The sequence below is a fragment of the Antedon mediterranea genome, chromosome 7 (genome assembly GCF_964355755.1).
Source record: "Antedon mediterranea chromosome 7, ecAntMedi1.1, whole genome shotgun sequence".
Taxonomy (NCBI): domain Eukaryota; kingdom Metazoa; phylum Echinodermata; class Crinoidea; order Comatulida; family Antedonidae; genus Antedon; species Antedon mediterranea.
Genome location: NC_092676.1, coordinates 26,874,426 through 26,901,850, shown reverse-complemented (window position 1 = coordinate 26,901,850; position 27,425 = coordinate 26,874,426). Strand labels below are relative to the sequence as shown.

Sequence of the window (27,425 nt, the reverse complement as noted above, 5' to 3'; positions counted from 1 at the left end):
CTACCGCTTGTCTGTGCAAATTGGCCTTTAGAGGTGGAAACACTCAGATTATTAAAAAAATAATTGATTTCTATTGATTGTATTAGATCTGAATTTATCAAAAATTTATTTAAAGCTGTAGGCCTAAAATGTGTGTATCTTGTAGCTTACTGTACATAGTACAGCAGTACAGTAGTATGTATCAGAAGGCGGTAGGTTTCAGTAAACAAAATCTTGTCAAGAACCAGACAGAATCCTTGAAGATAATAAGGTCAATTTGTAGGGTGCAACAGAACAAATTTAATCTTTGATAATATAGTACAAATGTATCAAAGTGTACATATTTGCTTAAATTCTTTCTTTGTTTGTTCTTTGTATTTTTATTGTGAAATCATGATAACCAACAAAGGACACAAGGATGCATCTCTGAACAATGTTTGCAGATGAGCCTCATAAAAGGTCAAACGAAGGTCAATATTAATTAAGTTTATATCTGATTTGTTTACAACTTGATTGATAAGTATTTGGTGTTTGAGACATCAAGGTTACGGTACTGTACACACTTAAGCACATACATTTGTACTTTATTTATCAGATCTAGTGCATTTCCTTTTCGTACAGTATTTCAAATGAAAATTTGTATTCCATCATACTGTACAATACTAAGTCAAAAGTTAAAATAAATATTTCACTTGGAAATGAAGTTAATATTACATGTGTGGATCATTAATAATTTACCAACAATAATTAACTATTAAAACCAGTAGAATACTTACACGTGGCCATTGAGTGACGCATGATGCAGAGGTGTATATCCCGAGGCATCCTGGCAGTTTGGTCCTCTAAAACCCCTAAAACTACTGTAAATCAAAACAAATATTAATTCAGAATATTAAATTCAAAATCCGATTACTTGACAATCGGAAAATCAATCATGCATGAATGATAAATGGTATTATTACAGTATGAAAGGTATGGCAGGTAAATGAGAAGACAGGAAATTCATAACAAAACTTTTACAATATACATTGATTGTTGAACGGTCACTGCTCTCTTGAATAAACACAACATTGTCATTTGTGTATTTTAAAAATAACTTCTTGTTTTCTAAAAGGGTTTTATGTATATTTGGTTTTATGACAAATAAATGTACTAAAGAAAGTCAAGTCATTCACAAACAGAATCTCAATCAATGATTTTTATACTGTACTAGCCGACTAATTACAACACTACAAAGTACCATGGACCTACAATATATTATACTGTACTCCTCTGTGTCCAGTAGTATTGTGTACTGTTGTGGTGAGATCATATTGTGGTGGAAACCACTACTGTAGTTAACGTGGGCACAGAGAGTTCAAAAGTAATTTACTAAATAATAATGTATTGCATCACTGATTGAGCAAGATCTAACCAAATAAAGATGTTAGGTTCACGTACAGTATCATCCTTTACTGTATCAAATTTTGGAGTTGCACATTTTTATAAGTTTATATTTTTGCCGTGGCTAAAGATACGGTACCGTATTCTAACTTCTGTTTACTAAAGGTACGGTAAAATTGCATTACGTCATAATCAGCCAATGGAGTGCTGGTACGTTGTGACGTCATCGTATAAGGACTTTTTTTCATATCGCGTCTGTTGTATATGTAGAGAATTCCTATCGGCGGCGCCAGGCTGCGTGGATGTGTGTGCGCTGCAGATGAGGGTTTTATTTTGATTCCAAATGGCCTATTTAGGCCTATATTTTTTATTAAACTTTGTTTACAATGGTGACCATAAACAACAAGCAAATGCGGACAATAAAGGGGCCCTCAAATACTATGATTTAGACAGTAGCCCCAGGGCTGACGAGTCACAGAAATCAGCGCACACATGCAGCTGGCTCCAGCCTGGCATCGCTTTCCCAACACAAACAAACTCATGAGGTTTATAGTACGTAGTAAGTAGGCCTAGGCCTCTGTTGAAACGGTTTTCTGTATTCTAGAATTAAAATCAATGTTTTGGCTTTTCAATAATAATAACAGACGTAGGCTACATTTAGTTTTTTTCACACACGACGGCGATAATAGCGATATGAATGAAGCATGAAGAAAATGCGGTTGATCACTGTTTTCGCGATATGAAAAAAATCCACAAAGTCCTTATACGATGACGTCACACACATACCAGCACCCCATTGGCTGGTTATGACGTAATGCAATTTTACCGTACCTTTAGTAAACAGAAGTTAGAATACGGTACCGTATCTTTAGCCACAGCGTTATATTTTAAGTCATATTCAAAAAAGGGTTGCTTCTAAATTATTTTTAACAAAATGAAATTTAATAAAATAATTATTTATCAAAAAGAATGGATGAGATGATTAAAGAAAACATGAATACAAATAGAATTTCATAAATTAACATTTCCAGTGGGACCGCTAAAAAAATAAAAACATTAATTTTCATTCTCCTCCTTTACATTACAAAACTTAAAACATTTCCAACAATAAGAAATTAATTTACACATCAAGAAAAGGCAACCTCACTCAGCCAAACATACACAATTCTTGATAATATATTATTGATGACTATTTTAACTTGGCTATAGATGTATAAAAAAAAAGCGGATGTATTTTTTTTCTGGTCACCTTGGCCTTGATGAGGCAAAAATGGTATCCAATTACAAGAACCTTTTGTCAGCATCAGCAGACGATAAGTGCTCACCTTGCTAATGCTATCGCCTGGTTTAGCACACGCGGACGTAATTTTGGGCTAAGAATTTTCTCAACCACTGCAACGTTACCAGTCCGTGCGGCTTCTAATAACTCCTGGTCTTTACCCATGATTGGTGTATTGCTTCAAATTCTATAAAACAGAGTAACTGTAGATTTTATATTCCCTTTTCTCTCTACATTCTTAAACAAAAACGTATCTCCTTCTTGGCGACTTTACTGCGTTCTCGAATAACGATAACAACATACCGCACCACAACAACACTTCCGCCTTTTAGTTCTTTCTCTTACTTTTTCTTGGTCGTAAGTTAACGCCCTCTATTGTTTATTTTGTCGACACTACCGGTCCTTTTACCTGTCATGCGGCTCCTTTGATGTCAGTCAATTACGTAAACAAAGAGCTTGGCCAAATTGTCCCTGTGCACTGTTTATCAATTATTTTCAGACCATCAAGTTACTTAATTTAATTTGTCAAAATAAATTCTATTTTCTTATTTTAACTTTCTCTTTGGCGCACAATTTCGTGGTAAACCACCATTCTGCTGCTTGTCTTCACACGTAAATAATTATATAATATATTTTATTTATTTATTGTTGATTTGTTTTTTATTTTTGATTACATAATTTATATATTCCGTTTACCATTGTTTTATTATTATGTTTTTCTTCCTATGGTCACTTCTTTTTTAACAGATAATAAAACGTTTTAAATTGGGTTTTTTTAGCTGAGTTTTTTCTAAAACGTTTTCAAAACTCCACATTAATACACGTTTTTCAAACGGTTACTAAAAACGTTTTAATAACCAAAATAACTTTTTTTTAAACATAATTGTTTAGATGGGATGTTATATAATAAGTTTTATTTGAATTAGAATATATATCAATAAATCACGAATTAAAGCAGAAATCACGAATTAAAGCAGAAATCACAAACTATTTTCCATTCAAACATAACTTAACCATTAAAATAGTTCATCTCCCGTATTAAAAGTAATTATAAAAATATTTTACTTAGGATATAAGTAGATTTTCTCTACCATCGCTAACTCAAAACATTAATAATAACACTAACTATATGTGTCTATACATATTAAGATACAACAATATGTACCTGTATCTTAAAACCAATTAATTTTAGTAAGAAGAACAAAGATAAACTATCTTTGGTATGAACAATGATTTTCTTCTCTCATTTTTTCCTGTATTCTGGTGGAACTAAATTGAGGGCGGGCTGTTTTGACGAGAACGCCCTCATGGTCTCTTTATAATTTTCCCGTAGCTGACAAAGTATCGGCTTTGAAAGATGGTAATAATTTGTCTTTTTTAACCTCTTTTCTATAATTTATTAATAAAAATGACAACATTCCCGAAATAATATTTTAATATTCTCTAATATGTTATACGTTTGAAGCCCGATGGTTAATCGTGTATGAGATTTACGAAGGTTATTAATTGTCTGGTCACCTATTATTAGGCCCTATTAAATGCGGAGGGCCAGGAGTACTGTTCTGTACCGACCTAGAATTACCACCGGCCTAGCCCTCTGGCTGGTTACACCGACATTCTTGCCGTGTTGTTCGGGCCGATTAATTAATACTTGTAGACAGATGTCAACTGCATGCCATTTTAATTAAACTTTCTCACGACCGTAAACTTCCCCCTTCACCTTTTTAGGTTAGATAGTATATTAGGGCCTATAGTAGGTTAGGGAGCCTAACTAGCTAGGCCTAGGATATATCTAACACCAAGTTACCAAGGTTACTATTTTCCGTATCTTTCTTGTACTATTTCAGCCTTCTCACAAAGCATTCAAGATTAAGCAAAAGTTGGCCAGAAAACAGAAGCAGAACAGGCCAATTCCACAATGGACCAGGATGAAAACTGGCAACAAGATAAGGTAACTATTGTACTTATTTTAGTAAACTAAATTGTATGCTCAACTTTTTTATGTAACTACAGTTTATTAATTATAAACATTTCAACATCTAAAAACATCATCAAGATCTAGCTGTTTCAGACCTTCAAACTCGCACTGTTTGAAATGAAATATTACAGTACTTTTTTGTTTAATTTCAGGTATAATGCCAAGAGGCGTCATTGGAGACGAACCAAGCTCAACTTCTAGACAGCTATTATGGAGATGTTATTTTTGGTGTTGACATGATTTTACGGAATACATGACCATGAACTTTATTAATGTCATAAATGTTTCTAAATAAGACACAGTTGGGATATAAATAGAGCAATGCCACCATAAAGTACCGGGTGTGATTTCTTTTGACAAAATAAAAAGCCAGTCAATACTTAATGTGTTGTCAGTATGTTTTGTTGTTACCTATTGTTGTGTGATCGAGTATTTTAATACCAATACTATATTAAGTACATACAGTATAATGGAAGAATTGGTTTAAAACAATTTATTAGATCACTCGCATACACTACATAGCTCTATCTTAGTTTAGTGCACTCGCATACATGATTGGTTTGGGCAATGATGTTTAAAAAAAACAATCCTGAGTTTCGGATGTATATAGTTACAGTACACTTTTATTTAGAATTTATTTAAAGCAAACTACAGTATATGTTGCGTTTCATCCAACTTATTTGCCTCTGAGCCAAAAAAGTAAAAAAAAAACTTTCTGCAGATATAACTATCTCGATTGTCTCCTTGGGCCAAACGATGGCAACATATTCACTGTACCTACTCTTCTATGTATTTGTAACGACATGATACAATTTATAGTTTTATCTTAATTTTCATCAAAGAAAGTTGATTCCGACACCAAATTGAACACCCCCTTGTATTCTGCAAAAAAAAAATTACCAGAATATTAGGATACCAGTTTTAACACTAAAATGTCTTGCCCACAACATTAAATTTGTATCGATGTGAAAAAAATGACTATTTTATGCTACAATGTACAGTACATACAAAAAATAATTTTTACAAATTGTAAAGCTCTGTCTACACTATCAAACTAGCATGGTAGTGATATGACATCATCATGTCCATATTTGGGCACATCACATTTTTTGTCAAATAAAGTTTGATAGTGTAGACAGGGCTTAAGACTTGTATAAACATGAAATGTTGAATGTTTTACTCGCCTATCATTTGCTTGTGCAGAAACTGGTACACAATAATTAAGTTCAAATCTTGCTATTCTGCCAAGACGTAGCAAGATTCCAGCACCATACGTACATCGAACGCTCTGTCGAAGCTCTTCGTAATCTTCTCTCCAATTCGGTGTATCTAAATGGGCCAATCAATGGTTAATAAAGCATTGATGTAACAACCCTTTCTAACTAATTCTCCCTACTTCAGTTATTACAATTCCTTGGGTTTTGTATTAAACTTATATTCTGAAAACTGTGCAAAATCCTGCCATGCGACATAGGGACAAGTAACGGAATAGGCGTACAAAACACGACGTTCGATACTGATAAATTGCAAATAAAAATAAAAAGATAAATTTCGGTACTGAAATCTATCTTTACTTTATGTAAAAAAAATAATAAAAAAACACAGTACCGTACCTAAGTTGATATTTGCAAGGTGTCCTGCGTTAACAAATAGATGAGTTCTAAAGAGATCACTAAATCCTCCTCTTACAGGCAAGAACGGCAGTGGTGTGTATAGATGAAGACCAGCTGCCAAGAATGCTTCGGCACCTAAATAATCCCCTAAACAAAGCAATCAAAATGAATCGTTTAAACGTATTTAAACATTTCATAACCAAATAAAATAGTGCATTTAATAAAGAAATGCTAAAAGCAACAAAATAAAAGTTCGTCTCACCATCCTCGCGGGGACCAATTGACCGCATCTGAAATCCTCGGACCGATGTGGGTCCTCCCAAAAAGAAACGATCAGCAATCAGAGATGTGGTACCTTTATAGGGCTTCATTAAACCACCTTGTAATGTACAAGATATAACCTATTAAAAAAAGATACCTTAGGTGAATTTACATGTGATAATTTATCTGTTCAATATCAGTTTCTGGGTGTATACAGGCAGTGGAAGAGCTATGATTTTCAAATAGGGGGAGATTTTATATATATTTTTTGCATTTAAGGTGGGCCCCTTGGATTCACATGTTAGGTTTGTAATACCACTCACACCAAAAGGTTTGAAACTAAAATACAAATGAATAATTCTATGAAACAGTAACACAACTGAAATACAATTACAGAATTAAATAAAAGTTTCTTGTTCAGCTGAACTTCAAAATCTTCCTTAAAGAATTTTACATCTCCTCCAGTTTCTCCAGCTAACTCATGAGCAATTCGAACAAAGGTGCCTTTAGTTGGAAATATGTGCTCATCACGTGTGTCTCTTGTAAATGTATGCTGCAAAAGTAATATTGCACCTTGTTAATGAACAAGACAATACATATCAATTTAACTTCATTAAAAAACTAATATGTTTATTTTTGTTACAATGTATTGATTAGTAAAGTATGCTATGTGGAACCGTAATTATAACGTAGCCATAACATCGGCAAGGGTTCGAGGCTCACTCGCTCCTTGGTTCTGGTGGTAGAACGAGTCTTCTCGGATAAGGACTATAAACCGTAGGTCCAGTGTACACATAGCTCATGTGAAGTTGAATAAATAAAATAAAAAATAAAATAAAATGTACTTTTAAAAAGTAAATATAGTATATAAACTTACCTTTAAAGATGATTTTAGGGAGTGGCCAGCCTCTGATCTAACAGCAAACGATGCTGCTCTATTTAGACATGAAGTTTCCCTCCAAATACCTTCCCAGCGAAAACCGTGACGACTAGATCCATTTGGAATCTTTACAAATGATAAAATGTTAAAAAATAGTAGTGATTTCTTCAAGGAAACCAATATCAACAAAGACTATGGAGTTCTTGATTGACTAGTCAAATATTCTTTCCATTCAATGCATAATCAAGCATTCATTATTTGTATACTATATTTATATATTATTAAGTATGTAAATGTTAAATGTCAATGTTAAATGTATTTATTCTGGTCCTCAAGCTTAACTAGAAACTCAGATTAAGCCCTCCACGGGCCCACAACAGCTAGCAGTGCACAGTACTATATCTTTGTAAGTTTGTACAAAGACAACAAAAATGTACAAAATATGTATTATTATATATTTACCACAAATTCAACAAATGTTCCAATATCCGTCTCCTTAAAAGAACTCTGAAGAAAATCACAATCACTCTTAAATGCACTGACAGTGAACCTAAAAATATGCAAATTAGTTAAATATATAAATTAAATACATTACTTCATTTAGCTACAACCCAAGCAAAAATATTTACAATGTACATTAAACTCTGTCTATACTATCAAACTTTGTGAAAAAAACATATATGGACATGATGATGTCATATCACTACCATATTTCAGAATATCACTATCATAATTGGGCATATCAAACTAGTTTGGTAGTGTAGACAGAGCTTTATATTCAGTAATAAAGGTAAAACCCTACTTTCTGTCAAGTTCTTTCCCATATGGCTTTAAAAATGTAAAACTAAATCCATTTGATTTTCTGCTACTTCTCGAATACTCAGCTACTAGATTTTCTGCCCTTCCAAATACATTTGGCATTTTGGCACCAAGAGACTATCAAAATAGAAATATATTTACATTTAAAGATCGGTCTACACTATCAAACTAGTTTGACAAAAAAAGTGTAATGTTCCCAAATATGGTAGTGGTATGACATCATCATGCCCATATATGGACACATCACATGTTTTTATCACATAAAGTTTGATTGTGTAGACAGAACTTTAGACTTAATATTCTCACAACATGAAACAGTTTTATGTTCGATGGGTTAAAAAAAAACTTAGTTGAGGATTAAACATATATATTGTTTACCAGGGTTCCTTCATTGTTTCCAACAGTTGTGTGAGCACTGCCCAAAAGGCGCCTGGTCTCCTTTACTTTAAATGTGATGTCCATTCCATTGGACTTGGCAGTTGGACCTAAAAAATGATATGAAACAAGATTTAATTTAGATTTATTTGGGATGGCAAACTATCTACCATAACATACATACCAATTACAAATTCTTGCTATATTAGTATGAAGATCCTCACAATGCACTTTACTACCTAAAGCTCTGTCTACACTATCAAACTAGTTTGACAAAAAAGTGTGATGTGCCCAAATATGGTAGTGATATGACATCATCATCATCATGTTCATATAACATAAAGTTTGATAGTGTAGACAGAGCTTTACTTTTTATTTAGTGCTTGAAGAAAAGTGTGAAAAAAATCTGGAATTGATAAAACATTGATTGTTGTACCTTTTGCAGTATCAATCAGAACACCAACAGAGGTGAAAATACCCAATGCTTCTAAACGTAGCTTTGCTTCTGCTGACTTTTGGATAATATCCTTGAAGTCTTTGGACTTAAGAAGGTCTTGCACCTGAGGAACCACCAGGTCATTCTTGGTTCTCTTCAAGCCCTCTATGTGCACTCTTTGAACCTTACACTGAAAAGAAAAATTCACTTTTAAGAGTAAAGCTCGGTCTACACTATCACATTTTTTTTTTTAGTTCAATTAAATGTGTTTTGCATTTAAAAAAAAAACATGTGTAAGAAACTGTCAAACATGGTGTTCCGTACCGGTGTCGTTCCCTTAAAGACCCTCTTTTTTACATGGTAATGAGGTCGCTGATGTCCATCTCCAGGTTTCATCATGTCAGAGTCATGTGGAAACTTTGGTGGTGGTTCCTAAAAAATAATGGTAATTGTTGTAGCAATTAACTTGAAAAATAACATTTTACAGTACACAGTATGTCAGTATGTATTGTAAACAAGAAAAGAAAATACAAACATAGTTTTCATTAAATTAATACATCTCATCAGCGTTCAATAACTTGGCTTAGAATGTTACTGTTAATATGTATATAATTATAGATGAGAAAAACAAATATAAACCCTTCTAGGCCTAGCCTTTACTAGATTACACCATACTATTACTAAAACTGTTGTGCTGATCCTCCCCGGCCCCCAGTTCACACAAAATGGATGGGAAACCAGCCTATTTTTATATTAGCTAGCCAGCCTAGGCCTATAGTAGTTTCTTATCGATATGATGCAACATGCTTTTATAGAGATAAACACAAACCTAAATTCACTAATTTCATAGTATAAATATTATTAAATAATTCATATTTTGAAAGTACCTTTGCATGAACAGTCCCCATGTTTTTGCCGGTGACCTAAAGTAATGCTTGAGTGAACAGGAGGTCAAACCTAGAAAGGTCACATTTCAGATCATCAACAAACAACATGTTGTGGTTAGTTCGAGAAGGTTCTGGTTTTTTAAATTAGTTCATACAGTCTCAGCACATTTTTATTTCATTAAACTTAGGTTCAAGTAAGTCATAATTTCTAAAACTAGGCCTAGAATATAGTGTCTACTTCTACCTAGGCTAGTAGTGTGCGTTTTAAGTTTAATAATAGATAGGCTAAGATAGGAGGCCCAATCTACTACCACTGACTCAGACTGTATATACAACGTTGGGGTAGTAGGCCTAGTTGACAGGTTTGAAGGAATAGCACTTTCTACCTAAAGATAGGCTAACTAAGGCCTACTTTAAGTAGTAGTATTTCTATATTTTGGTAAATAAGCCTAGTTGGAGTTAGGGAGTTTAGTACAGTACAATTATCATAAAGTATTTGAATAATTAACATCCAATAATTATGCTTTATGCAATATTAATAATTATTTATGTTAAATTTGATTCATTTTTTAGAATAGATACAAATACAGATTTTAAAAATCATGGCATCCGGAAGTCGAAATCAGCCTGATCAGAGTTTATCTGGAATATTACAGCTTGCAGTTGAAAACACAGTACAAAGCGATGAACCGGTCGAAAGAGAAGAGATGACCGAAGAGGTAAACATCAGAAAATGTTTACCAATAATCACTAAATAAATTTCTTTTTATTCATCTCCAAGTAATTTAGAAAATTCTTTCTTTAGAAAAAAGAGTTTCTCCGAAATGTTTTCAACGATTTACATTGTGATGAAGCGAAGGAGATGAAAAAAACTGTGGATAATATTAAACCACTGCTTGGCAGCTCTCATGAGAACGACACTTTAGTGAAAGCATCTCTACTAGAACATTTACAAGACCTTTGTCAAACTATAGACAATGCGAGCGGTAAGTTACACATTAAAAGCAATTGGTCACATGCTAAGACTTTTTTGGGTTTTTTTTAAATATCATACGCTTCCAACAGCGAGTAACTCTCCACTCATCCAATTACAGGAGGGATAAACTATTTCTATAATTTATCATGCTTATAAACCGAGTCTCATTTTAGGGTTAAGCAACACAAGGACGTAACTCAACGCAAGTGAATTGACCAATCACAAGCGATGGCTTATTTGCTTGTGATTGCTAACTGTCTATAACTTCTCTCGTCATTGGTTAAAACGCTTGCGTTGCGTTTACGTCCTTGCGTTACGTTGTAGTGGGAACCAAGCTTAGGGGAGTGGAGTTGAAAGATTCGCGAGTTTAAACCCTGGTCAGGGTCGAACTCAGGTAAGCACGTTAACCACCAAGCCACAGTAAGACAGTAGCGGAAAATGAAAATGATGACTATAGTGATGACAAACAAGTAAGTAGACAGATAAAGTGAAACATTTTTCTTTTGCTAGATTTTCACAAGATTGGTGGAACTGCAATCCTAAAAGAACTCCTAAACGATCCCAGTTCAGAGGTGAGGTGGAACACGGCAGAATTGATAGCAATGGTATCGCAAAACAATCCATACAGCCAGAACGTACTCTTGAACCATGACATGATACCAGTGCTCTTTGACCTCGTAGACAAAGATGATGCAGACATCGTGAGAGTTAAAGCATTGTATGCTATCTCCTGTATGTTACTTGTAATTTATTTGTTGTCCCGAATAAGAAATTTAATACCTATAACTAATGCAGTCGTAAACGACACACAATTTTCCACATAATCAATTTTTTTTAGTAGGCCTATGTTGCGAGAAATATATAAAATAAATATGATAATAAAATAAAACAAGAATATAAAAAGATCATTATGGATAATAGTTAAATAAACCAGGCGAAATTTAGTTCAAATTCATCAAATATTTTTGTTTTTGCAATTAGGTATGGTACGTGATCATGAGCCTTGTCTAGAAGCGTTCACAGCAAATGATGGCTTCTCTTATCTCGTAAGAGCAATGCAAGGTTGTATCACAAAGCTAAGAATCAAAGCATCATTCCTCCTTAACAGCATTCTCAGAATGGATTCAAAACACAAAGGTAAATTACCAAGAAATGTATTTCTTTTGGATAAGAATGTAGATGAAGTCACCTCATCCACCTGGCCTAAGACCCCATTTACACAATGGGTACTGTGCCATTCCAGTAATTGTTTCGGGCCGATCTAGCATGTTTACACTTGTGTTCTAAACGACGGCCCTGAGGATTCATTTCCTCAAGCCATTGAGGAGCCGTTCACTGCATAAGCCGGCCAAAATATCAAAGCCTCTTCTGGACCTATCTCAAGTGGTCCAGGTCTACATCCAGCCCAGGGCAACACTAACTTTATGAAGTGTTTTCAAAAAATCACTGGGGATACTCTTCTCAATATTATAAATTATTAATATTATTTTAAGCCACCATGGCCATCTCAATCTTGACAAACGTAAATAAAATATATGATTTGAGTGCCATAGTTGATACCTTGTTTTTACTAGTCGATTTTAATGTGTAAAATAAAATGTTGATACTGTCGACAGATGTGGTACAGCAGATGGGGATGGTAGACCAGTTAGTGAGCATGCTACAGACGGACCATGACAACACTCATGAATACGTAATGCTCTCCTTATTGACTCTGGTTCAAGACCACACAGCTGCCCAATCAGATGCTAAGAATCCTTGTTTACATTTGCATAAACTATTAAAGGATCGACAAGAGATGTTAAAAGGGAAAGAAGAATTCCAGGTTAGTGTTAAGAACATAACGTACACAAACTATGTAGTTGCTGTTATTAGGGACATACTGTAGAAACAACAAATGTAGAGCTCTTTATGTGACAAAAAAATGCGATTTGCCCATATATGGACATGATGATGTCATATCACTACCATATTTGGGCACATCACACTTTTTCCATCAAATTAGTTTGATAGTGTAGACAGAGCTTTACACAATCTAAATTTGCCAACAAAACTGTATACAATTTTTTTTTCTTTCTGTTTTAGGAGGAATTGGAATATTCACATGAACTTATAAAATTATTGTTCAGCAAAGAGAAGGTGTCAGTTGACAGATAGCATCATTGCACTACTATACAGTGATGGTGGATAAAGTGTAAAATGATGCGTTAAACATAGTTAGCGCAGCGCAGTTTATCCAGGAAATACCTAACCAACTTCTGAACAAGCTCTTAGTGTACGAGGAACTTATGATGCTGAAATACAAAATAAACAAAAACTCAAAATTCACAATCCTTATTTTGTATTATTTCTTTTAGCCACTTAGTAGTGTAATTTAGCAATAAACTGAGTATTATATAATTTGTAAACTCTACCCTCAGTTTTAAATTCTTTTATATATTATAGATCAAATTAAAATTATTTTCAGTTGCAAAATAAAATGTCTTTATACTGGAATGCTCTGAGTCAGTGTGGTCTGTGCTGTATCATTTGCACATTTATGAAAAATGACTATTAAATCATAAATTGTAAATTGATAATTCTATTTAAATACAAAAATATTAGTTATCTAAAATTAAATTAATGGAAATAAAATTGAATACAATGGTTTAGTTTTTATAGTCTGATTATTATTTTAATTGGGTTTACTTCAGTTGCGATACTTCGTGTAGGTATGCACCCATCAGCTTGATCTATGGGAAAAAAAGGAATGTAAAAATTTCAATTTTATTTCTTTTAATTTAATATTTCAATTCAAATTAATTAATTTAAATATATATAAACAGGAAATTATGGAAGCATAATTCCATAATCGCAAAAATGATTCACACTTTTATTTGTGTATTTTCATATTAATCAAATAGGCAAATGGAAAAATGACAAGCTCTAGGTACAGTATTAGTAGCTGAATCGCAATGGAGATACAAATAACATGAGTAAAAACAACAAGAAAGAAATTACAGAGGTTTCGGTTAACACCAACTCTTTCTCAGTGTATTTTCATATTATTTAAACTAAAATATATAATTGTTCATGCTTACCCCTTGAATGTAGTTGTACCGGTCAAGTTTTTCATTTTGAGAATGCGCTCCATCATCGCATGCTCCGATCGGCAGCAGTAAAACATTCTTTCCAGTTGCTTCTTGAAGAGTCAGCGTAACTGGGATGCTACCGCCCTCTCTAGTCATATCCGGTTCTATGCCATACACTATACGATGTAGATAATAGTAGGACACTTAGTAAAGGCTTAAGCCTGTCTACATTATCAAAGTTTATCTGACAAAAAAATGTGATGTGCCCATGGACATGATGTCATATCACTACCATATTTGGGTATATCACTACCATAATTGGGCCCATCACACTTTTTTTGTCAAACTAGTTTGATAGTGTGGTCAGAGCTTTCTAGTTTATACAATGGATTGAAGAAATGAAGTCAAAGCAGTGTCTTAATAACAAAATGCAGGGTGGAGTTGTTATTTGATACTATTATCATTTTTACCTGTTTTACTAGCCCTGGCTGCAGCTTGATAGTGAGGATGGTTGAAATCTGACACCCAACATTTGCCTCCATGGCCCATAGATGGACTGTTGATAAGAAAACATAAAAACATCAAAAATTTTCACAAGCAAACAAGCTATCTGCTTTCTAACAAATTACAAAGAAGGTTTTAAGCCCTGTCTACACGATCAAACTTTATGTGACAACAAAATGTAATGTGCCCATATATGGATATGATGATGTCCATATGTGGATATGATGATGTCCATATTTGGGACTCACGTCATCGTATTTGGTGAGCCTCGTTCCTTGTGTTTCTTATTCAGATAATCAAGAACTTGTTTCTCAATAACGGCAGGATCCTGGTCTGGCACAAGACGGATTGAAAACTTGCCAATCACCTTCCTTGGTATCACAGTCTTTGATCCAGGTTCATAAAATGCTCCTTCAATACCTGAATTCACATCAAATAAATTTGTAGTTTGTTATCTACTGTGGACCACCAGCTAATAGATTCAAGTTCAAGTTTATTGTTTCACACAATATAAAATAAAAAAATATACAGAACATATGATAAATAATAAATATAATTGTGTGAGGACGCATTAAGCCAAGGCTTTATTAAGTTTGGTCCTCCAGATAAAAGACACTGTATATATAAATATATATGATTGAGAAACAAAACTGACAAAATAAGGTAAGAAAAAAAAAACATTTCCCACATTTTGCTAGCCAAAATAACGTCACAATAAATTAAAAACATCATCCAGATCCATAGATCTTATGTGGGTAAATAACTGCATTTAAATAGCACAACATGCACAGCATATATTAACTTGTCCAGTTAGGCTAGTACTAAATATCTCAAAAGCTCTGATAATGTCTATATTTATACTTTATGTCTATATTTTTTATACTTTATGTCTACATTTATATATATTTTGTTAATTGCGATAATTTTGTTTAATGATGACTTTTACTTTACTTGTCTTTTGAATGTATATTGTCCCTTACCATGCAATTCAGCAGATTTGCTGCCAATTGGTTTGTTTTTAAAGACCCCTTCCCTGCAATTTTGGACGTTTTTTGGAAAATGATACATATATATCACTTTAAAAACATTAAACCATGTCATTCCTTGTCTTAAATGTACGTTTTATGGTAAATTATGATAAAGTGAGAAACAATGCACTACCTAAGTAGCTCGCGGCGATCGACCTCTCGTGGACGGTCTTAGGCCTAGCCTAGCTAGGCTTAGTTTTGTAGGCCTAGCTGGTAAACATCGATAACGTACGAACATCGTACGCTAGCTATATACCTAGCCTGACGTTGTATAGTTGCTGCATTAATTGTCTTTCTATTTTTGCCAGACTCCGTTGATACAAATTAGGGAAAACCCGGTATTTTCGCTGAAAAGTTAGGAGTCTTCCATTTGTTTTGGCTTCACGATCGATCGAAAAGTGGGCGAATTACAGGTGAAAAACAAAAATATCAATCCGCGCGCAATGCATTTTGGGATTTATAGCGGGCCGCTATAATTATTAGAATCGATTTATTTTTCACATTTTTAACCGTTTAAAGACGAAAAAAGTTATCGCAATAGGACCACATAGTATTATTTTTACATTAAATATAGTTTGTGATCTTAAATTAGATCTAAAAAACGTAGGGAATGGGGCTTTAATAAAGAATAAAAGAATAGTCTTACCGTGAATGGACAATGATGGATAGCGCCACCTATGCATCAATATCTGTTCTTTACTTTCATGCATCAACTTGTTAGCCCCGATGTCTTCTCTATAATCCTCCTACAACACAAACAACATTATTTATTGTGAATTTCTTTGAAAACATTATACCGATTCTAAACATGCATCATTGAAAATACTTCCCCTTGAAAAAAGTGTAATGCACCTAAATATGGTAGTAATATGCTTAAATATGGCAGTGACATGATATCATCATGTCCATATATAGGCACGTCACATAAAGTTTGATAATATGGTAGTGATATGCTTAAATATGGTCGTGATATGACATCATCATGTCCATATATAGGCACATCACATTTTTTTGTCACATAAAGTTTGATAGTGTAGACAGAACTTTAGTGTTGTTGTGAACTATTTTTAAATCAGCATGTTGTCACACTGGCAAGTACTATTGATAGTATATTGATATACAGGTGACAATCCATGGACTAGACAAAGACACAAGATGCTCTACATAAACATTCTTAATCTGTACACTATCAAACTAGTTTGACAAAGAAAGTGTGATGTGCCCAAATATGGTATTGATATGCTGAAAAATAGTAGCACATCACATTTTCTTTGTCACATAAAATTTGATAATGTAGACAGAGCTTTATAACAAGTCTTTGGGAGTGTTTTGTCATGTGACAAAATTCAGATATCCAACAGGATTTGAACCCAGGACTGATGGTTCGGTAGCCAAGTTTAAAAACCTGTGATACTACTACACACTCTTGCACCACAATAATAAGCATTACCTTATCAAAATCAATCGCTTCATATTTTGCCTTTTCTTCTGGAGTAAGTTCGGCCACGGTATCTGTGACACCAGGAACCAAGATTTTGCCATTGACATCAACAAGAGTGTTCAAAAGGGCTATTACATCAGCCATGGCCTCATGCCTATTAAATAATAGTTAATTAAATACATATTATATATATTTAATAGAAATGTTAACATTAATTTTAACAATAATAATTAAATACTGTGGCATATAGTAACATAAATTTTAAGTTTTTTTTTTCAATTATATTGAAAAAATTTAAAATACCAAAGACGCAATAACTAGAAACCTTAACTTGACTGTGGTTTACCACGGAATTTGGATAAAACTTATTTGCGTTCATTAAAAGGCAGATTTAGATTTTCTAGATAAAAAAAAGGTTTAATTGTAAATTTAATTAAATTAATGTAACTCACACTGAACCTCCAAAGACGCCAGAATGCAAGTCTTTATCTGCACATTTCACTTCAATAAAAAAGTAGCAAATACCTCTAAAAAGAACCAAAACAAAAAACAGTTAAATACCATTCTATAAAGAAAGAATGCATCTGTCAAAGCAGTGGTTCCAACTTGGAAAAATGAAATATCAAGACTTTATAAAAGCATGGCCATACCACAGAGGGTGCTATAATTATTTAAAAAATACATCCAAACATAGAGGGTGCTACTTAACAAATCTCAACATAATATGTAATACAATATGGGTATGGCAGTTAAAAGTAATGATTGTTATATTCAAACTGTACTCAACAATGTGTATTATATGTTGCGAATTAAAATGAACATATGTAATAAACATACCTTAAACCATATGTGATGCATGGTTTCTTTTTGCCTAACCAGTAATTATCAGAGATGCATACATAATCAACATCCTATAGATATAGATAATGATATTATATTATCGCAACACACAATAGCAAATATGGAAAAGGAGCTTATCTTTTGAATGAATTTTATTAATTTACATTAAAATTATAGTATAAAAAAATAACCTTATTGTATAATGTATGTGTTGTATACCTTGAAAAATGTGTCTTTCCTTGAAAACACTAGTTCATCTAGACCTTCTGAGCCAGACTCCTCCATACCTTCAAAGCAAAACTAAAATGAAAAGAAAAATATCAGCCAGTCATCACAAGTTAGTGGTTTGTGACAACCGGTCGGGGTGGAGCCTGCATACAACACGACCTTAATATTGGTGTAAGTTTCTTGGCCTAAAGCCTGCAGGAATCTCTTGGCCTATACATGCCAGAATACCTAAATATTGGTGGGAATTTCTTGGCCTAGAGCCTGCAGGAATCTCTTGGCCAATACAAGCCAGCATACTGTACCTTAATATTGGTTGGAATCTCTTGCCCTATATATGCCCGAATATTGGTGGGAATCTCTTGGCCTAGAGCCTGCAGGAATCTCTTGGCCTATACATGCAAGCATACCTTAATATTGGTTGGAATTTCTTGGCCGAGAGCCTGCATAGCTTCTATCATGTTGACCCATGCCAGAACTGGTCCTTTATCGTCAGACGATCCTCTCCCATAAAGCTTGCCATCCTTTTCCGTTAAAACAAACGGCTCTGTGTCCCAACCATCTGACTGTTTAAATCATTTATAGAAACAAATTGTTAACTTGGAGAGTTGTAAAAATGTTACAAATCACCTAGTAATAGGACAGGGCTTGAAATTGTTTGTAATTACTGTGGAGTAACTTTGAATCAGGGTGTAGAGTAATTGGTCAAATTTTTGCCCTACTCTGACGTATTTGTACTTTATACTAAGTACATTGAGAATACACAAGTAGTTCTCGGGTGGGACTCAAACCCACGACCTCCACATTACTAGCCTATCACGTTCATACCTATAGACCACTAAGTTTGAATGTAACCCCTAGCCATCGAGGCAAGCTCAGTGGTTTAGAGGTATAAATGTCAGAATGGTGATCTAAAGGTCGTGGGTTTGAGTCCCACCTGAAAATAACTTGCATATTTTTGTTGAAGTATTCTCAATGTACTTAGTATAAACTACAAATTACGTCAGAGTAGGGCAAACATCTGACCAAGTACAGGACTTAACTGTAATTAAAGATTATAAACAATATAAATAATATTACCACTTGGGCTGGTTGCACATCTAAATGTCCATACAGACAGACAGTTTTCTTATTTGGGTCTGACCCAAGTGAACCTGAAATATAAAATTATTAAATATAATCAAGAAAATAATATTTAAAAAAATAATACATTTTCTAAAACTTTTTAAAATTAAACTAATTGAAATCATAATTATTCAAAAACAAAATTGGGGTGTTTGAACTTTTTGAGTGGGTCAATACAAGACTTACGAGAGTACAGAGTATTGAAATTAATAACTTTCTATGAGATGCCATTATATTATTTATCTGGGGAAAACTCTGTAAATTTTGTGTTTGCTCTAATGAACAAATAATGAGTTCAAAAACCATATTTATTATTTGGTTTTGAATCTTTAATCATAAATATATCATTTTATTACACTTATAAGCATGGTTAAACATAACTCTACATTGTTATATGACATTTTATTTGGTATAGTTTTTAAGGAACACTTCCTCTTTCGGTGCTTTTTCTTTGCTGTTTACATGAGCCGATTTTTCTTTTCTTTTCATTTATTTGGCATCTCAATAAATAACATTAAAAATACATCAATAATATATAAAATCACCTTAAATATTAATATACATGTACATCAAAAAAGCAAATAAAAATGGCGGGATTAATTTACCAACTTACGATTTACTTAATTAAGATTTGACCGAGATAATCTTTTGTTGAATGTAACTATTTTTCAAGTGGTACACACACAAATTGTTGTGTAATAAAAATGACAATGTTCATATTTAGTATTAAGAGGACAGTTTATCTCTCTACTATCTATTATTGTCGAGGTCCCAGCACTCTTCACCATATTTGGATGTACAGTACAACCGTCTCTCTACAGAATATTCTAAATGATAAAGATGTTTTGTCCCCCAAAAACATGAAACATAAAGATTAATAAAAACTTTAAATACTTTGAATAGGCCATTTTGCAGTTTTAATAAAATTATTCACTTCTGTAGAGAACAAAAATTATTTCACTTTTAAAAAGTTTTTAAAAATCCTGTTAATTTTAACCAAAAAAAATTGTTTGACAGAGAATTTAAGAACTGCTTTGCTTTAAATTACGTTTTTTACAGGTAATTTTTTTTATCCAGTTATTGGTCAAAGTGGATCTGTTATGCGACATTAAAATGAAATATTCAACAAAAAATGTAAAAGGGGGACAACACATATTTAAATCAATAAATGTATTGAGCATCTACAGTGGGTCTATTGTACAGTTTGACACTTGCTATACTGTATATAAATTCAAATAGATGGAATGAATTGACCCATTTAAAACCTTTAGCCTTTCAACCTTTATATATTTTGACTAAGCTCTCCTCCTTACCAAGGATGGCCTCTGGTAGATCAAGAACTGTACCATCATCTAGAGTCTGCTGTCCTAGCTTAACCAGTTCCACTGTGGCACCAAGCTTTTCTAAACTCTAAATAAGCATATTTAGCATAATTAGATACTGTAGTAATAAATTAATAATATATGAAATTATTGTAATCGGATATGGGAAAAAGCATGTATGGAAGGCACAAAATATTGATAGCCCCAGTTGTAATGGACTAACTTTGTCAGTTCTTGCATCACTCTGTAAACTTACCGGAGAGGCTCATATAGTTGGAACCAAGAAAATTATGCTCAGTTTACGAATGAAATAAAGTTTTTGTTGATTAAATCAACTAGAAATTACTTTGAAAAACATTTGCATTGTACACAAACAAAGTTTTGCAATAATATATTTAACACTTTTGCTGCAGAATAGGACAATTGTAGGACAGTATCTGATTGGTTGATTTTGGCCAGTTATACGTACCTTAGCAACACTGTGGACCATTGTTGTGATGTCACCTCTGCATTCAGGCCAAGCTGAGACACTTTTGATGGCAACTGCATCGGCCAAACGTTTCACATACTCTTCTTGATGTTCGTCCACATAACTGTAAATTGAGTCAATTTTTAGCATACTAATCTAGCCTAGCCTACTGTAGCTTGGCCTAGATAGAACAGTTGATTATTTTATTGGTTACTTGGTAGATAGGCCAGGGAGGTACCTCCCTACCCTGGATGCTAGGCTATGTAGTCCTGAGGAAGTGCCCTCATTATTCTTTGAAGGATTCCACACACAGTTGCAAATGCAGAAACAAAATTAGGAATATCCACTGCCCAATTTATTATAGATATGTTTTATTCCCAAAATCAAACAAGGTGTTTGTAAGTTTTATAATTATATTTCATTATTCACGTGACGTTACATATTTCTTACACATGACCGCCCCTCTTCATACTCGACAATGAGCAGGAAAATAGCTCACTTCAGCCGCTCCTTTGCTTCCCTCCTCCCCTGCTGGTTAGAGCCTAGCCTTCAAGGCCTAGCTATCAGAATAATTTAGATTACATAAACACCTATAATGACAACTTATTATCTATTGAGCATGTAGAGTTGTATATATTCTAACTACCTGCAATGTTAAACAGGCAAAAGAAAGTGAAAAATACCTGAAAAATGTCTTCAAATTAGCCATGGTGTTCTTAAGATTCGCCGATAAACAAGACGGAGAAAAAAAGGGGCCGGATATACGATCTATGGAACGCAGCGAACTGATTATTTTGATCTGCCGGGTGTGTCTCAATTAAAATCCCTTGACCTAGTTTACTTTATCAAATAATATTCTTTTTACAATATATTTATACAGTATATTGTTAGGTTACTGTTACCTTTGTCGTCATATAATCTTAAATATACTCAAGGTATTCAACTTTTACCAATAAATAATCGGCGTGCCATAGTTGCAAAACTTTTATCCCATGACCATTTCGCCATGTGATCGACACATACACTTTTTAATCACGCGACGATATAACAATAAATCCAAATGTATTGATTTTATCAACATCTGTTTAATTAAAAACTCAATAGATACATAAATATTTACAATAATATTTACTACTAGTAATAGGCATAATAATAATAGCCTATTGTTTATTGAAATGCTATATACTTGTAATGTTCGTACGCGGAGAATTTGGATATCATTTTTCTTTTTCTTCATTCCAGTTTCTGTATTGGTAACACACATTGTCTTCCAATGTATACTGTTTTTCAAGATAGTTTAGCTTTTCCTCGTCGTATGTTTTGCGTAAGAGCGAAATATACATTTAAACTTTGTCGGGTGCTCGAGTATAGCTTCAATATTAAAACGGTAGTGCAGCTTTCTTTTCTCGTTCAGCATAATTTTAATATTGCTGTGGCAATAGTTACGCAGTGCACGCGCTAAGTTCTGATACGTCATATTCCTGTTGCCTTTATAATCGCCCCATTTATTTGCAAAGTCTTCTTTGTGAGCGGATTGGAACCGAAACAGTCCAGTTGACTTATCAATCCATTCTAAGTGAGGCGAGCACGGATTCTCAAGGTATTCGAGCAGAAATTCAAACAATTGTAGTTTTTCTGTAAATAATAGAACGAAAGTTAAACTTATTAAACGTATATTAGGTCTATTCTTAATATTCTCGAAAAGCTAGAACTCAACAACATGAATGCCAAACTTTTTGGCCATATCAAACACCACTTCCGATTAGTATAAGAAATAGTTAATGTTATGAATAGTTTTCTTTTCAACTCACTTGTTTTAGGTGGTCTTATAAGTTTTGGTCTTCCCGGGCCTCGTCTTTTCTTCGGTTGCTTATCGAGTTCTTGGTGTGGCACCATGACGGTGTCACACGGTGAGGTCTGACACCCACTCATACTGCTCGGACATGAAGCCGATATTGGGTAGTAATGACACACGGGGGGCGGACGTCCGAATTCAGGGGGTGGGCGTCCGAAATCGAGAGGTCGGTCGTACGGAGCATGTGCCGAGTTGAAGAAATATCCACTGGGCGACACTGGTGTCTGCCATGCTTCGCAATCAACTGAAGAGTGTGCGACGTTGACTTGGTGCTGGTGATGTTGTTGTTGTTCAAACTGGGGTTCGTGGTAGTCTGGTTGGAAAGTTTCCATCGGGGGTTCATACTTTAAAATGAATTACACAAAATTAAAAATACAAAAATTCGTTGATCAGTCTGTCAGTATGGAATTAATTATTTTCGATTTTATCTGGCTCTTAAGCTCTAAACTACCAAACTGTGTGTGAAAAAAACATTTTTAAATGCATATTATTTTAAAAATATATTTACATTCATAGTTGTAGAGATAACGGGTTCTTGAACATACAAACTATCCCATAATCCTCCACCTGACGTCATTGCTTTTATTGTCTGAACGTCATCTACAATTTTGAGAAAAAAAATCGTTAGGAAAAAGTGTCTTATAATCGTAGAAAACGGTGTTATGTGCTGGGATGCCTATCTTGTAGAAAGCTCTGTCTATACACTATCAAACTTTTTTGACAAAATAAGTGTGAAGTGCCCAAATATGGTAATGATATGCCAAATATGGTTCAATTCAATTCAATTCAAGGAACATTTATTCACGTCCAAAAGACAAAAGTAACAAAAACAAAATGGCAAGTGATAAAACAAGAAAATGGACGAAGGCAAATCCCAAAAAGATTACAATCTTGTGACGGGATTGCCTTTACAAAATATTTAAATTAAGAGAAGAAAAAAAAAATAAATAAAGAAAATAAATTAATTAAACAATAAAGAAATACAAAATATATATAAAACCAGTAGATAAAAGTTGGAATAAAAAATAAAAAAAGAACAGAAAAAAGTACAGCTGCATGGCATATAGCGAATATGATGACAAATGAATAATAAAGATAGCAATGATATGTCGTGTCCATATATGGGCACACCACATTTTTTGTTACATAAAGTTAGCGTAGACAGAGCTCTGAGGACTCCCCTGTTAATGAAACACTTCGAGTCCTAAATATGACACTTGGCTTTATTAGATCTGAAACAATTAAGAACCAATATTATATTTACCTTGGTACCATGATTTAAATATTTGGTAAATATTAGCTGCAACCATCGGTGAAACCTGGAGCATCTCCCTAAAGTTATCCTCAGTACAGCTAGACAAGGACCTACCATCCATACACACAGGAGGTATGTCAGACTGGTCCATTTTAAGACAGGTTGTGGAGACCCATCGCAACCACACCTGTACATCGTCGATGTCCCAAGTCTGGGGGTCTAAGAATATTCAAGTATATTATCATAATGTATTTACATTAAAAACATGAAAAATAAAGATTGATAAAATTAGACTTTGAATAGATTATTTTGTAGTTTTAATAAAAGTTAATCCCTTCCGTAGAAAAAAAAACCAGAACAAATTTATGTTTTCACTTAAATGATAAACTAAATGGTTAAATTCAACCAAAACCCATTGGCTGCCAATTTGACTATGTTTTGCTTTAAATAACAGTTTTTTAGGTAAATACATTTTTTTTAATGGCATATTAAAAAAAAAATGTTAAGAATTTTTTTTTTTAGGGGGACAATTCATCTTTAAAGTTATAGACAACAAAAAATGTGTACACGAGCAAACATTACCGGAGATGTTATTTGAGGGTTAAGCCTTTTTTTACTAGACGAATTTATTCGCGCGAATTGAAAGTGGTGATATTTTCATTTGACTTGAAAACTTACGGAACCAATCAGAAATCGTGAAAGTTGGCGCGAAAATATTCGCTAATGTAAAACAGGCTTTAGACCCTACATTACAATGAGTAGCCTATGCTAGTTACATTCAATGTTTTATTTAAATATATATTTTATTGAGTAAAATTTTCACAGCATAAGGTGTGGGCATGTATCTCTAGAGAAACTCTTCATAACATTCCTATAAATTTCCCCGGCAAAGCACCACATCATTGTCCAACAGTAATACCAAGGTCCTATGGGATTTGATTTGCTTAAGAAAACGTTGAAACAATATTGCATACGAATCAAGGATATGATAATTCAATTTAGTTCTTTTTTACCATCTCCGAGTTTCATTTGCATTGAACATACCTTACATGTATTATTACAAACACAACCAGTTTGCTTCGAATACTTTGTGTTTCTTACAGGGAGATTTAAACTAATCGACTTGTGGTTTAACTTCACATTGTTTGTGTGTTCTTTTCACAACAGTTTTGAAACATGCACTGCAGGTGAATACGCCACAATATAGAGGTCGATAAATACATATTAAGCCCTTTAAAATAATAATTACTTGAACGGCTGAAAAATATTCATTATGTAATAATTTTATGTATTTTTACTTTTATTGTTTTTGCTAATTAGATATTATTTAAATGGTAATGTGTTTAAAAGAGCTTCGGCTCGTTGCATAACCCATTTTGTATCAAATACCATGTTTTCCGTTCATTATGATTATATAAATTACACTTAAATAGAAATATTGCTGTAAAAGAAATATATATACTTTTGATGCAAAATAAATAGTACGTCTAGTACCGCGAACAGTCTAAAATTAGGATGAATTTAAACAATTATATATAGATGGTTGTAATTTTTTGAAATAAGCCATCTTTACGTACATTACGGTAAGTCAATACTTATCTTCGTCTGCCTTTGATTTTTTTCCTCAAATACTATACTATGTAGTAGAATTGATCTACAATTGACCACGAATTTCTTGATATTAATTGTGTTGTATTTTTTCATATTTAGGAAGAATTTATTTGACTTTCTTTTATGAAATTCATTTTCTTCAATATGACGATTAATGTGCATTTTATTGCCATTGCCTGCTATTATTTTAACAGTGATTTTACACCCCCAAAAATAAACGCATCCCCAGAATGAACGCCTCCCTTGAATAAACGCTCCTCTAAAAACCCTCCGGGCGTTTGTTCGAACATATACGGTAATACAGTAATAAACAATTGTACACTGGTTTTGTACAATATATTTGAGAGGGGAGGGGGGGGGGGTGCAGGAGTTGTCTTACCTGTTGACTTTAAGTTGAGGTTAGCGCAAACTTGCGATCTGACGTCATACGACTGTGTCGTCTGCCAGTCCTGATTGATCTTACTGTACAGGTTGTCAATACCCTAAAACAAATTATTTTAAACATTAAATTCAGCAAATTTCCTAAAATAATTCCTACCGTAAGAAATAAGATGTACGTCTTAACGTTATGCGAATGAGGGAAAATATGCCTAGATTAATGTCTTAATAATTACGGTATTGGCCTATCAATAATCATGTAATTATTAACAAACTAATAGAAAAGAAAAAATGTTCACTGTTAAATAATAGCAGGCAAAGGTAAATAATGCACATTATTATATCCTCATATTGAAGAAAATGAATTTCATAAAAGAAAGTTACAAATTATTATAATATATCACATTAAACACATTGATTTACTCGATATACAAGAAGTATTACATTAAGTAAATTAAAACAAATCAACTGGACTCATATTATATTTACTTGGATGAATGACATAATGTACATTTTCCTTAAACTTTTATGTAAAGTGTTTCAATTTAAAACGCCATTATAAACATAAAACAAATTTTAAACTCCTCTAATTAGGTCTATATCTTATTGCGTCTACTGAAAAGTATACATACAAAAAACGAGTTAAAAAATAAAAACAAAAAATGCTTACATCAGGAGAGGAAATATCATCGTGAGATTGAAAAAACGAAAATGCCTCCTGACATTTTGAAAAATATTCTTGTGTCATTTTGGTTATTTTCGAGAAAAAACCCACTAAAAGTTTCTTTCGAAGTACGCGGTGAAAATCAGACTACGTCTTCTTGTAGACAGTAAATGATGCGCACTGTGACTCGTTCTTTTTATCGTACGTACATCAACCTGTTTAGAACGTTTCTCCGTCAACCTGTACCGAGCGATTCAAGTTAATCAATTTAAACGAAAAGCATTTATTTACAATAGATTAATAAAATGAATACAAATCGAATATTTTGACAGACTCATTCATACCGGAAGATGTGATACGGCTGTTTTGATTGGTTGAATTTTGTCGTCGTCGCAACTCCTTTTTACGTACGCCTGGCACCAACTAACTTTATCTTGAGTTTTAGTTTCTATCTCATCAAGCATAGTTGTCAAATGAAAAGAATGTTATCAAATGGTATTCAAATACGCGATAACGTTAACTAATTATACATTTGATAATTGTTTTTTGTTAACAAATTGTTTATATCAAAATTAAATACGATAAGCCTACGTGATATCGATATATTAGTGAATTTCAAAGAACGTAAACGAAAAAAAAAATGATCTGCAACTGATGAAAAATTCTTAAATGGTAATGGCGGCCAGATAGATAATTCATATAAAGGGAAAGATCTAACCAGAATAAAAAAAAGTGCCTACTTCACTGTAGGAATATAGTATTGTATTGTTC

At 33.3% G+C, this 27,425-nt stretch overlaps 5 protein-coding genes across 9 annotated transcripts in view; 1 reads left to right on the top strand and 4 right to left on the bottom strand.

Annotated features, from left to right (window-relative positions):
- Positions 1-2,959, bottom strand: part of LOC140054623 (uncharacterized) — an 85,790-nt gene extending 82,831 nt beyond the window's left edge. For all 4 annotated transcript variants that reach the window (XM_072099683.1, XM_072099686.1, XM_072099684.1 and 1 more), the window contains exons 1-2: positions 2,688-2,959; positions 756-839 (exon numbers count right to left, since the gene is read on the bottom strand). In XM_072099683.1, coding sequence (XP_071955784.1) covers positions 756-839; positions 2,688-2,806 — 203 coding nt within the window. In that variant the 5' untranslated portion in view covers positions 2,807-2,959. The remainder of the gene's footprint in view (positions 1-755; positions 840-2,687) is intronic.
- A 2,138-nt stretch (positions 2,960-5,097) lies between these two features.
- Positions 5,098-9,934, bottom strand: LOC140055675 (sorting and assembly machinery component 50 homolog B-like). Its single transcript, XM_072101041.1, has 12 exons — positions 9,891-9,934; positions 9,328-9,435; positions 9,004-9,193; positions 8,571-8,677; positions 8,176-8,309; positions 7,836-7,923; positions 7,371-7,499; positions 6,888-7,046; positions 6,495-6,633; positions 6,233-6,379; positions 5,804-5,948; positions 5,098-5,501 (listed from the first exon to the last, which is right to left on the bottom strand). The coding sequence occupies exons 1-12, from the start codon at positions 9,909-9,911 to the stop codon at positions 5,456-5,458; spliced, it is 1,413 nt and encodes a 470-aa protein (XP_071957142.1). The 5' UTR covers positions 9,912-9,934; the 3' UTR covers positions 5,098-5,455.
- Positions 9,935-9,974: 40 nt separating this feature from the next.
- On the top strand, positions 9,975-13,197 carry LOC140055676 (hsp70-binding protein 1-like). 2 transcript variants are annotated; one of them, XM_072101044.1, is made up of 7 exons: positions 9,975-10,004; positions 10,464-10,609; positions 10,696-10,876; positions 11,377-11,598; positions 11,848-12,003; positions 12,483-12,691; positions 12,952-13,197. In XM_072101044.1, exons 2-7 carry the CDS (start codon positions 10,493-10,495, stop codon positions 13,021-13,023), a joined length of 957 nt encoding a protein of 318 aa, XP_071957145.1. In that variant the 5' UTR covers positions 9,975-10,004; positions 10,464-10,492; the 3' UTR covers positions 13,024-13,197. The 2 variants fall into 2 exon arrangements, with proteins under 2 accessions (XP_071957145.1, XP_071957144.1); XM_072101043.1 differs by having other exon boundaries at positions 9,993-10,084.
- On the bottom strand, positions 13,191-21,661 carry LOC140055674 (cytosolic non-specific dipeptidase-like). The gene is made up of 14 exons (XM_072101040.1): positions 21,575-21,661; positions 20,892-21,015; positions 20,414-20,510; positions 19,056-19,129; positions 18,386-18,541; positions 17,970-18,050; positions 17,748-17,821; positions 17,363-17,437; positions 16,920-17,064; positions 16,116-16,215; positions 14,690-14,861; positions 14,408-14,493; positions 13,947-14,113; positions 13,191-13,598 (listed from the first exon to the last, which is right to left on the bottom strand). The coding sequence occupies exons 1-14, from the start codon at positions 21,598-21,600 to the stop codon at positions 13,551-13,553; spliced, it is 1,425 nt and encodes a 474-aa protein (XP_071957141.1). The 5' UTR covers positions 21,601-21,661; the 3' UTR covers positions 13,191-13,550.
- Positions 21,662-22,080: 419 nt separating this feature from the next.
- Positions 22,081-26,907, bottom strand: LOC140055096 (uncharacterized). The gene is made up of 6 exons (XM_072100308.1): positions 26,661-26,907; positions 25,992-26,094; positions 24,011-24,220; positions 23,255-23,346; positions 22,703-23,090; positions 22,081-22,526 (listed from the first exon to the last, which is right to left on the bottom strand). Exons 1-6 carry the CDS (start codon positions 26,736-26,738, stop codon positions 22,189-22,191), a joined length of 1,209 nt encoding a protein of 402 aa, XP_071956409.1. The 5' UTR covers positions 26,739-26,907; the 3' UTR covers positions 22,081-22,188.
- Between the last annotated feature and the right edge of the window lie 518 nt (positions 26,908-27,425).